The sequence below is a fragment of the Ceratotherium simum genome, chromosome 17 (genome assembly GCF_057802395.1).
Source record: "Ceratotherium simum simum isolate JZ-2026a chromosome 17, ASM5780239v1, whole genome shotgun sequence".
NCBI classification, from domain to species: Eukaryota; Metazoa; Chordata; class Mammalia; order Perissodactyla; family Rhinocerotidae; genus Ceratotherium; species Ceratotherium simum.
In genome coordinates, this window is record NC_141916.1 from 13367258 (window position 1) to 13379390 (window position 12133).

The following is a 12133-nucleotide window of genomic DNA, read 5'->3' on the forward strand; positions in this document are numbered from 1 at the left end:
TCAGCGTGCGTGTTCTAAAGTGAGATGATGGCCATGCTGCCTAGTTGTTTCACCTTGTGAAAGTTTCCTAAACTGTGTGGGCCTCAGCACATAAAATGTGGAGGGAGACCTCAATAACTTCTATAAGGTTTCAGACTCTGTATTTAGATTATCCAAGATCCAGACTTGTTTTGATAATATTGAGGAAAGAAAAGAATCAATTAGAATATTTTCATATTTTTTATAAAATGAGCTAATATTTTAAAGAAAAATTATATACTTAATTTTAAAGAAACATTAGAAGGAATAGTTTCTGTTTAAATGTTAGCACAAGATTTTTTAACTCATGGCCTGTGATAGTGTATTTTCAAAGAAGAGAGATCAATATTTAACTTCAGATAATAGTCATTACTTGAACGTAAGGTCGAATAGAAATTGGGAGAGTTGCTGAAGGGAACATGTGTTTTTGAATTTCATAGATTATTCATCATCACAGATATTTTTAAAATTTTATACTCTAAGCTCAATCCTGTTTTAACTTTTTATATTCTATAGGGGAAAAAAACATTTTCTGTTCTAAAGGGGGGAAAAGGATCGGCAATGAAAAACCGCACAGTACCCACAGAATTCATCCTTCTAGGGCTGTCAGATGACCCTGAGCTTCAGACTGTGATTTTTCTCTTTTTAATGATCACATATGTATTAAGTGTCACTGGAAATTTGACCATCATCACTCTCACCTTGGTGGACTCCCATCTACAGAGCCCTATGTATTTCTTCCTCAGGAACTTCTCTGTATTGGAAATATCCTTTACAACTGTCTGTATTCCCAGATTTCTGAGCACAATTATCACCAGGGACAAAACTATTTCATACAATAATTGTACAGCTCAGTTGTTTTTCTTCATCTTCATGGGTATAACTGAATTTTATCTTCTAACTGCCATGTCCTACGATCGCTATGTGGCCATCTGCAAACCCCTGCATTATACAACCATCATGAACAAGAAAGTCTGCGTGCTGCTTGTCTTCTGTGCTTGGCTGGCAGGATTCTTAAACATCTTCCCCCCAGTTATACTTTTCCTCCAGTTAGATTACTGCGGCTCCAATGTCATCGATCACTTTGCTTGTGACTATTTCCCCCTCTTGCAGTTATCCTGCTCAGACACACGGCTCCTAGAAGTGATTGGGTTTTACTCTGCAATAGTGATTTTGCTTTTCACTCTGGCATTAATAATTCTATCCTACCTGTTCATCATTAGAACAATTCTGAAACTGCCTTCTGCCAGTCAGAGAAAAAAGGCATTTTCCACATGCTCCTCTCACATGATTGTCATTTCCATCTCTTATGGAAGCTGCATATTCATGTATGCCAATCCTTCAGCCAAAGAAAAGGCATCGTTGACTAAAGGAGTAGCCGTTTTGAATACTTCTGTTGCTCCTATGATGAATCCGTTTATATATACCCTGCGGAACCAGCAAGTAAAGCAAGCCTTTAAGGACACCATCCAAAAGGTTATGCTTTCCTCTGGTAAATGAAAGTATTAGTGGTGTTAAAAAAATGAGGTTGTTGTCAATGCTTTCTCTTATTCATACTCTCTCAAAACTCTCTTTCCCTCACTACAATTACATATTTACCTTTTTCTTCCATTCCTGTACTAAAATTTCCCCACATTGAACTCAATAAATTTGATAAAGCTGACTATTGCTTCAGAATTTTCTGTAAATTCAGATGCTTTATTCAAATGTATTTGGATGAAGTAAAAATCCAGGTTAATGTTTACGATTTTGAGTAGGTGTGGTTTATTTTTGCAGAAACATAGACCACTTAATTTGATGGAAACAGTGTCAGGATAGATGTGGATTTCTAAAATTTTCATTCTTACCAGGCAGTAGAAATGAATGTCATTAGGATATTTTGGTTTTATTTGATTTCATGGAAATGATGAAATCATGGAATCATGGGGATTCCCAATCAAACAGGGAATTGGGAATAAAATATAAGTATCTACTTAAATATTATAAAAGATTAGAAACATACATATTCAGATTCTTTACACTACTAATAATAATTATGATAATAATGAGTAGAAGGTGAAGGAAGAGAAGGAGGGGTAGAAGACAAAATAACATGTTTTCAGCAACTACTATACTCCAGATCTATTCTAATTGTTTTCTTTGTATTGGCACTTTTAATCCTGCCAACAACTTTATGAGGTACCTCCAATTGTTATTCCCTTTTAGTAAGAGTTATTTTTCTTTATGTAGATTAAATACTTCCAAAAATTAAAAAAACAGAGAGCAGACAATGTAAAATATGTCAAGTAAATGCATGAAACTGTGATAAACTGGTGAGAGTTCAACTTTCTAGAGAACCGAATTTCAATCCGAGAGTCTAGAACTGACTTGAGGGTTTTTGGGAGTAGAGCAGAGAAATAGCATCTATTGATAGTGCTCTGCACACTCTACTTTATATTTGGTCAGTCATATGCAATATTTGTTTTCTGAAACCTCTTAGAAAGTGAGCATTATTATTCCTTTTTTATTTTTATTTTTTGGTGAGGAAGATTAGCCCTGAGCTAACTTTTGTTGCCAGTTTCCCTCTTTCTGCTGAGGAAGATTGGCCCTGAGCTAACACCTGTGCCCATCTTCCTCTACTTTATATGTGAGACTCCTGCCACAGCATGGCTTAATAAGCGATGCATAGGTCCATGCCTGGATTCAAACCTGTGAACCATGCACCACGGAAACAGAGCATGCGAACTCAACCGCTATGCCACTGGGGCTGGCCCCTTATTCTTAATTTATAGGTATGTGAACAGAATGAAATAGAGGTTGAGAGTTCAATGTAACAAAAATTGCAGCTTTCAGAATTGAGATTTAAATCTACTTTTCTTTAACCTCAAAATCCAGACTAGTAGGGTTACTTTCTTTTTTACCCTGACTTTCATTTGTAATAATATATGAATAGAATTTCCTGTTAAATATTAGAATTGTTAAAGGACTTTTTTTTTATTGTGGTAACATTGGTTTATAACATTGTATAAATTTCAGGTGTACATCATTATACTTCTGTTTCTGCATGGATTACATCATGTTCGCCATTCAAATACTAATTACAATCCATCACCACACACAAGTGCCTAATCATCCCTTTTGCCATCCTTCCCCCCGCCTTCCCCTCTGGCGACCACCAATCCAATCTCTGTCTCTACCTGTTTGTTTTTTGTTGTTTTTATCTTCTACTTATGAGTGAGATCATACAGTATTTGACCTTCTCCCTCTGACTTATTTCACTTTGCATAATACCCTCAATGTCCATCCATGTTGTCACAAATGGCTGGATTTCATCATTTCTTATGGCTGAGTAGTATTCCATTGTGTATATATACCACATCTTCTTTATCCATTCGTCTCTTGATGGACACTTAGGTTGCTTCCAAGTCTTGGCTATTGTGAATAATGCTACAATGAATGTATCTTTACACATTTGTGTTTTCATATTCTTTGGATAAACACCCAGCAGCAGGATAGCTGGATCGTATGGTACTTCTATTTTTAATTTTTTGAGGAATCTCCATGTTGCATGCTGCACCAGTTTGCAGTGTATGCGAGTTCCCCTCTCTTCACATCCTCTCCAACACTTTTTGTTTCCTGTGTTGTTATTTATAGCCATTCGTTGGGGCGTGAGATGGTATCTCATTGTAGTTTTGATTTGAATTTCCTTGATAGTTAATGATGTTGAACATCTTTCCATGTTAAAGGACTTTCTAATGGGTAATTAACTAATTCAGGATTTACTTGTTTATTTTATGACAGACATCGGGGATTTAGTGATAAAAATGGATGATTCTTGCCCTAAATTATCTCAACATCTAGTGAGGAGAAAAAATAACACATAATTAAAAATTTAATTTGACAAATGCAACAATTTGGATCTAAGCACACAATAGGCCAGATAACGTTATAATTGATGAAAAAAAAAAAGTCAGTTTTCCTGCCTTTTCTCCTAGCAGAATTATGGTCAATTTCACAATAATTGCTAAACGGTTCATTTTAACTCTAAAATCACAAGCATGTGATAAACCTTGCCTTCTTTGGCTGTCATCTTAGTTTTCACTTTTATTTTCTTTCTTTGTCATTATCTTTTGTGTTAAAAAAAACATTATTTTCTGAGTAAAAAAGGGCTACTGGGAATAGGATTATGATGATCTCTGAAACTCTCTCTTGGAGGGCTCCCTCTGACTCCAACCTGTATCATGAATCATGGGTCGATTTTCTACTCGTCTGACCTGTGTACCACTCCATATCTATTGTCTCAGGTGTATATGAAAGATGTTACATTAATAACCACACCCTAAATTTCTAGGAGATGTCAAACTATTTTGAGTATTTATCACTTTACATCTAAGAAACACTGAGGTATATTTCTCAAATTAAGTCCATGCACAAAACAAAAAGAAAAACCAATAACAATAATATAAAAAAAATATCTTGTAAATAATAAAATAAATGACTATGTATACAGTATTTTTTCCTAACTTGATATCTATACATGAATATTAAAAGCTTCCCATAAGTAGAATAAGAATCTTAAAGATACAATTTCCTTCTAATTTTATATGACTGTGAAAATTCATTCAGACGTTATTTCTAAAAGTATATATATATAGATACATATATATATGTGTATATATATGTATCTATATATATATGTATCTATATATAGTTGTTTTTTTTTTTTTTTGCTGAGGAAGATTCACCCTGAGCTAACACCATGGGAAATCTTCCTCTATTTTGTATGTGGGTCACTGCCACCACATGGCCACCAACGAGTGGTATAGGTCCCCACCTGGGGACCAAACCCAGGCCACTGAAGCAGAGCATGCTGAACTTAACCACTAGGCCACAGGGCCAACCCCTAAAAATATTTTTTGAAGCAACTAGGTTACCAGCATGAGCAAACCATTTGGGTTAATAGAACGTACCATCTTTACCTTAAAGGATTTCATGCAACAGATAAAAATGTACAAATTTACATAATAGAATTAATATTTTATAAAAGCATATACTAAGTGCTATATCAATATAAGAGATGTGGTTGCTCACAACATTTGCAGTAATCCAGTAAGGATTCCCAGTAAAAATAATAAATATAATTAAATGGATATTCTTGGCAAAGAGAATCATGATTGCAAATAAAACAGTTTTAAAAGTGAGAGAAATGTATGGTGAATCATGTGCAAATAAATAAAAAGCAACAAGTAACAATTACTTCCTTTTTATACTTTCCATGAAAGAGAGAATTTTATTGATTCAATTTATTAGGCAAAGCAAAGGCAATAAAACCGATGCTCACTTCCTCTTGTGAATTTATATATTTTAAACTATGTTAAATGTTTTACCTATGCTGCTAAGATTTTAACAGTCCCTTTAAGTGAGGATGTTTTTCTCCTCCTTTTAGAGAATGAGATAGAAATTCATAGGGAACAAATAAGTTACATATGGCCAATAAACATCAGAACAGTGATTCAAATCAGGGCTATGCCCCTAAAATAAGTTGTACCAATTCCTGGGGGAGGGGAGAAACCTTGCAAAATAAAAATATGCAAGAAAGTCTTAGAATTTCAGAATAAAATGCTATTTATATGTCATTCTTTCACAAAAGCACTGAATGAACCCATTGAAAATGCCAGGCTTAGCTTATGGGGATTTCTCTCTAAAATAACATACCACAGAAAAATAAACATTCAGAAGACAATGACTCCTTTGGAAATAAACTTAAATCCCTTGGACAATACAGAAAATCAATTTAGCCAAAGAAACTCAGAATCCTCCATCTCTTCTATGGGTAATTTCAGATGTAATATATCCCTGCATGATAATTTAGTCTCCTGTGGGCAAGACTCTTTGTCATTTTTGGATTGAGCACTGACTTATCCACACCACCAACCTCAGCCACAGCTATAGAATATGTGCATGATAATTCATGATCTCACTCATAGATATTACTTAGTCATTCTCCATAAGGCCAATTTGAGTCACAGTAAATTTTTGTATTCTTTTTTTTTGTTTGGTGAGGAAGATTAGCCCTGAGCTAACATCTGTTGCCAATCCTCCTCTTTTTGCTAAGGAAGATTGGCCCTGAGCTAACATCTGTGTCCATCTTCCTCTATTTTATGTGGGACACCTGCCACAGCATGGGTCAATAAGTGGTGTGTATGTCTGCGCCCGGCATCCAAACCTGCCAACCCTGGGCTGCCAAAACAGAGCACACGAACTTAACTACTACACCACCGAGTTGGCCCAGTCTTTGTATTCTTAAATAATCAATGCTCTTTGGTGTTAATTATGCCCTACATCTCTTTCTGATGTTAGGTCTCCTCTTCTCAAGTTCTCAGGCTCAAGTTGCCTTTTTTTGCTCTTTCTATATAATTGGAACCGTACTGCTATATTTTACAATCATATAGGATCACATGAGCCCCTGGGAATGGTGCAGTTTGCTTATCAATACAGTACAATTTTTCACAATATACTGGAATTTCATTTTTATTGACTGTATCTATTAACAGACTATGACCTGTTTTCAAGCAAGTAAGCATTTTTTCATCATTGCTTGCCAAACTAAGGACTTATTGTAGCATAGTCATTCAGTAAAATATTTGTTAAATTAATCAGCATATGGATGGAAGCGTCAAAATACCTACTTCCTATATAAGCTATTAATATCTCTTGCTTTGCAATTATCATTGCTCTGCTCTGACATCTTCTTTGAAAAAGTTTCTACGCCTGAGTTTTCTAGAACGCCTTGTTTTTCAGGACCACGGATAGAAATCACTGTAACCCTTCAACAATACCAGTCACTTCTCAACCTCCGTATTCAACAGACAGAACCTCTCTTTTCTTTTGGGTCTATCTCCCAGGATCTCTGCTGTGCACATATTTAGGGCAAAACCCTATCTTTTACTCATTAAGGTACCAGATGGACCCCTACGATTAGACACCCGTGGGAATTACACTTTTGATGTTTTCTTAGCTTGAGATGTTTTCATGTAGACAATAATGAAATATCACGATGATATTCAACTACATTACTAATTTAGGGAAGTTCTCTTGATGTTACTCCTCAGATATCAGTGGCTTTTGAGTTGGAGTCTTTAAGTCTGATTAATGGATCGTCTACTCCCTCATTCACTGTGTATAATCTTTAGAAGCACAAGTCCATTTGCGTGACCTTGTGCCAATTAGCCACACTCTCAATGAGTCAGCTTCCTAATATGAAAATTAGGGGGAGTAATAGCAATTTCCTCAGAGGGTAGTTGTGAATATTTATTTAGATGAGGCTTAAAAAGTGCTTACAAACATGCCTGTTACCTTCCAAGTGCTTAATAAATTATAACTATTACTATCATCTTAAACAATGCCAGTTTTAATTTAACGACATACAGACATCCAATACAATTTACTCAAAAATAATTCAGCTTTACGCATCACGCTAGTGTCAGTAGGACAAATGTCCTTGTATAGTACATTATATGGTACCCCCCATCTGTAAATTAGGAACTACAATAATTTTTACTTTATTTATTTATGTAAATATTTCAGACTTCTCTTTTGGGTATCACTACTCTGAAAACTTTTTATTATGAACTTAGTCATTTTCCATCTTCCAAATTCCTTCAGATAAGTCTATCTATATGCAGAGAGGGCAAACACCACATTTTCAGTTGTCCTTGAAGCTAGGATTCTAAATGTGATTTTATACCCATAAAAGATATACCCATAAAAGAAACGATATACCCATCAGATATACCCATAAAAGAAACGAACTTTAAACTTAGTTATAGTTAAGCATCTAAATTGCTGGTGTAGATCATTGCAGATGCAGACAACCCCAAATCTTGTAGTGATAGTACTAGATTCCTGAGGAGCAGCTCTCATGGAGACTTAATTTTGTGAAGTGGCTTTGAGATTATTCCAGGAAGCTCATCCTAAAATCTGCCTTTGGCTCTCTTGATAATTCCTTAACTCACTCATGACACTATATTAAATAAATTTATGTTTAACTAGCTCGGGTGAATTCTCTTCCCTGCAGCTACACTTGATACATAGAAAGCATATCCAGGTGGCAGACTCTCAAAGTAGTGAGAATCTGGGACCAATGAATTAACTTGGTTTGGTCTGAAGTCGGTGATGATTCCATTAGACAATGAAACACTGGTAATCTACATTTCACATTAGCAAGGCAGAGCTCAGCTAGAATTAAATGCCTACTAAAAGCAAGATTGAATAAACTTGAATAATGAACATGTAGGGGGAAGAGGAAGAATCTCCCTCTGCCCTTTTCCTTAAGGTTCTTATGGCTGGCCAAATAATCAACAAGACAGGTTAACAGGAGAAAATAATACCAAATTTAATAACATGTATACATGGGAGAAACTCAGAAATGAGCAACTCGTCCCTCTGTCTAAGCTGCTTGCTTAAGTATTGCAGCTAAAGGCGAGGAGCGTGTTGGGGGTGGGTAGTGGCCTGGGACTTCAGAGGGCAGGAGGACAATTCTTTTCAGGGTCATCTATAGATAATGTGGTCAGGGAGAGACAAAGTTTTTGATAAAAGAGGCTTGGTGCCTCTCCCATTGTAACATCTATTTTACATTATCATTACAGCCATCATGATAGAAGATCTGTTCCAGGAAGGAGCCACCATGTCAAATTCTTTAGGCAGTTAGTGGGGGAGGTCAAATGTCCTTCAGAGAAAACAATCAAGGTAAAGAGATATATTTCAGGGTGGCCAAATTTTGATCTCCCACAAACACAAGCTAGCTGCTTCCAAATGCATTAGCGAACTTAAAGAGAGAAAATAGACATTTATAGCATTCCAATTATCTCATAACTGAAGAGATGACATAGCCAATATTAAATCCTGTTCCTACAGGTTCCTTAATTATAAAATTGGTTTAATTCACAACCTCTCCACGTGTCTAATGGGAATGCTAGTGTACTGATTGAGAAAGAGTGGGGACTGAGAATCACAATGAAAGCAGCTCTGTGGATTCGGATAACTGTGAGTACCTCAGTTAGAAAGCACCACATAGACTCCCTTGCCAACAGTGGGATCCATCTCCTTCTGCTTCATGAAGCTGGCCATGCATTGTTTAGAAACTCTGCAGTCACCTCACATGAAGGAGTTAGCTTTAAATTTCTCCTTATGTGGGCATTCACCACTCCTAGACTATTCTCAGTCCTATAAGCTGTATCAGAGTCTGGCAATATCCAGGAGATTGTGAGCATGTCCCAAATAAGAAGGAAAAGCCTTACTTATTAAAACTTTTGTAAGTTTTTGTTAATTTTTTTTAAAAAAAATCAATGATGATGATGAAACCAAAGAAAAAGCTATAACCACAAAGAAACAAGATTATCATTGGTTTCTGAAATGCTGATTAAAAATTCTTCCCACTACAAACAAACAAGCCCAACTCTAGAGCCTCATGGCTGGGCTGAACAGACAGGTGGGAAATAAGTGGGCTGGTCTGGGGAGTTGTCAGGGAGCAGGGACACTGCACAAATCCTTGCAAGGCCTGTTTCTCCTTGGCAGGGAAAATGTGAAGTCACAGGAAGGAACAGAGTGAGGGCAGGAATGTGGTAGAGCTCTTGTGCTTCAGTTCTCCTCTCATAGGCACTCACGAGGAGAGACAGCACCAAGAGGCTTGCTCCTGTGGCTGTAGGAGACCAAAGATTCAGGCATGGAAGGACTCAGGATGTTTCCAGCAAAGCTCAAGAAGTTTCCAGCGAAGCCAAGAACCAGCAGAGGAAGGCTGAGAGTTTCAGGGAGGATCATTGTGGATTTACTTATTTTTTTTTGTGAGGAAGATCAGCTCTGAGCTAACGTCCATGCCAATCCTCCTCTTTTTGCTGAGGAAGACTGGCCCTGGGCTAAATCTGTGCCCATCTTCCTCTACTTTATATGGGACACCGCCACAGCATGGCCTGACAAGCAGTGCATTGGTGCGTGCCCGGGATCTGAACCTGGGCCGCCAGCAGCGGAGCACGGGCACTTAATCACTACGCCATGGGGCCAGCCTTGCTCATTGTGGATTTAAACTGTGGTACAACCATCAAAGTCACAGAGTGGCTGTCTTTTCCTAAGCTGGAAAAATATTGATGTTTAGAATTCCCTCTGTTTTATGTTTTCTTTTCTTTTTTAAAATTGTTTTTATTTTTTAAATTGAGATATAATTGGCATATAACATATTAGTTTCAGGTATACAACATAATGATTCAATATTTGAGTATATTACAAAACGATCATCACAATAATTCTAGTTAAAATCCATCACTACATAGTTACAAATTTTTTTTCTTGTCATGAGAACTTTTAAGGTCTATTCTTGTAGCAACTTTCAAATATAAGATATAGTATTATTAACTATAGTCATCATGCTGTGTATGGTGCTAATTTATTTTAACTAATTTGCTAATTTATTTTATCATAAATATGGGAACCGTAGATTTTCATGGCACATGTCCAGGGAAGAAGAAACAATTTTTACCTTGTGCTGAATTTGTCGAAATGAGTGCATCTATCAGAAATTCTGGATGTGTCATACCACCTTGAGTAGGTGGCAGAAGTTCCACTGGATTCTCGGGTGATTAATAAACCAACAATTCAAAGTTAACCTGTAACAAAAAAAGTTGAAATACCATAAATTCCTGATTATGGAGTTTAAAATCAATAGATTGGTGAAGTAGATGGGTTGGAATGTATTCAGCATGTTCAAGCTATTCATTATCCTGAAAACTCCATTCCCTAAGACACCCTGCGCTGAAACAAGTACAAAGTCTTCTTTTTTATTTTTAACTGCTGAAAAGAAATGGGGTTGATGATTAAAGTGAGAGATGCTGCTATTGAAGCATCCCTTAAGCATCCCTGCTAATGTCTCACTTAAATCTTGGAATGATGACACCAAGTTATTGTACAATTTGCAGAAGCATGTCCAGAGTGGTAATAAAAATGATAATCCACTGAGATTTACCTTTGTTATAGGAGATTAATCATGAAAGTCTAGGACAGAAATAAATGGACAGTCCACTGAGGTAATACTTACTAAAAAATAATAATAATAGTAATAATAATAATAGTAATAATAATAATAATAATAATAATAATATGTTATTAATGGAAGCCTGACAAATTATCATGAAGAATCACAAACTTTCACCCAATCGGGATTCAAATCAGTTTCTGGAAAAAGAGCACCTTCCGTGAAGCAGAAAGTATCCTGTTACAATTAAGAAAGCCATAAGAAACGATGAAATCCAGCCATTTGTGACAACATGGATGGACATTGAGGGCATAATGCAAAGTGAAATAAGTCAGAGGGAGAAGATCAAATACTGCATGATTTCCTTCATTAAGTAGTAGATAATAACAACAATAAACAAACACATAGGGACAGAGATTGGATTGGTGGTTACCAGAGGGGAAGGGGGGAGGGAGGAGGGTGAAAGGGATAATTCGGTACATGTGTGTGGTGATGGGTTGTAATTAGTATTTTTGGTGGTGAACGTGATGTAATCTATGCAGAAGTAGAAGTACAATGATGTACACCTGAAATTTTTACAATGTTATAAACCAATGTTACTGCAATAAACAAAAAAATTAAAAGAAAAGAAAGCTCTAAAAAAAAAAAAAAAAAAAAAAAAGAAAGCCCTGCAGTTTCACCACACACACACAATTAATCTCGTGGTCAGTTCACAATGGCTAGTTACCAGAGGAAGAACAAAACTGAGCCTGGTTCACAGATAGCTCTGCATCATATGGTATAATTAGCTACAAATGATCTACTGAGTCAATGCGTCCCATTAGGAATGGCCCTAGATCATAGTGAGGATGGAATATTTTTTCAATGGGAGAAACTAGCCAGATGTAAGATTTTAAACTGTAGGGGGAAGAGGGAGAATCTCCCTCTGCCCTTTTCCTTAAGGTTCTTATGGCTGGCCAAATAATTAACAAGACAGGTTAGCAGGAGAAAATAGTACCAAGTTTAATAACATGTATACATGGGAGAAAGCAGGGACACTGCATTTCTCAACACAATAGCAGAAATTCTCAGCTTAAATAGCATGTTCAGCCAATGATAAAGGAGGATGTTGGG

At 36.3% G+C, this 12133-nt stretch overlaps 1 protein-coding gene across 1 annotated transcript; it reads left to right on the forward strand.

The window, feature by feature from the left end:
- The first annotated feature begins 481 nt into the window (after positions 1-481).
- Positions 482-7042, forward strand: LOC101403404 (olfactory receptor 6C3-like). The gene is made up of 2 exons (XM_004429482.2): positions 482-1494; positions 7016-7042. The coding sequence occupies exons 1-2, from the start codon at positions 580-582 to the stop codon at positions 7040-7042; spliced, it is 942 nt and encodes a 313-aa protein (XP_004429539.2). The 5' UTR covers positions 482-579.
- Positions 7043-12133: the final 5091 nt, after the last annotated feature.

Excerpts from the sequence above, each read along its gene's own strand:
- LOC101403404 (XM_004429482.2), top strand. The coding sequence starts at position 580 with ATGAAAAACCGCACAGTACCCACAGAATTCATCCTTCTAGGGCTGTCA. Across the intron at positions 1,495-7,015 it reads TTAAGGACACCATCCAAAAG|CTTGAGATGTTTTCATGTAG; the intron begins GTTATGCTTTCC and ends ATGTTTTCTTAG.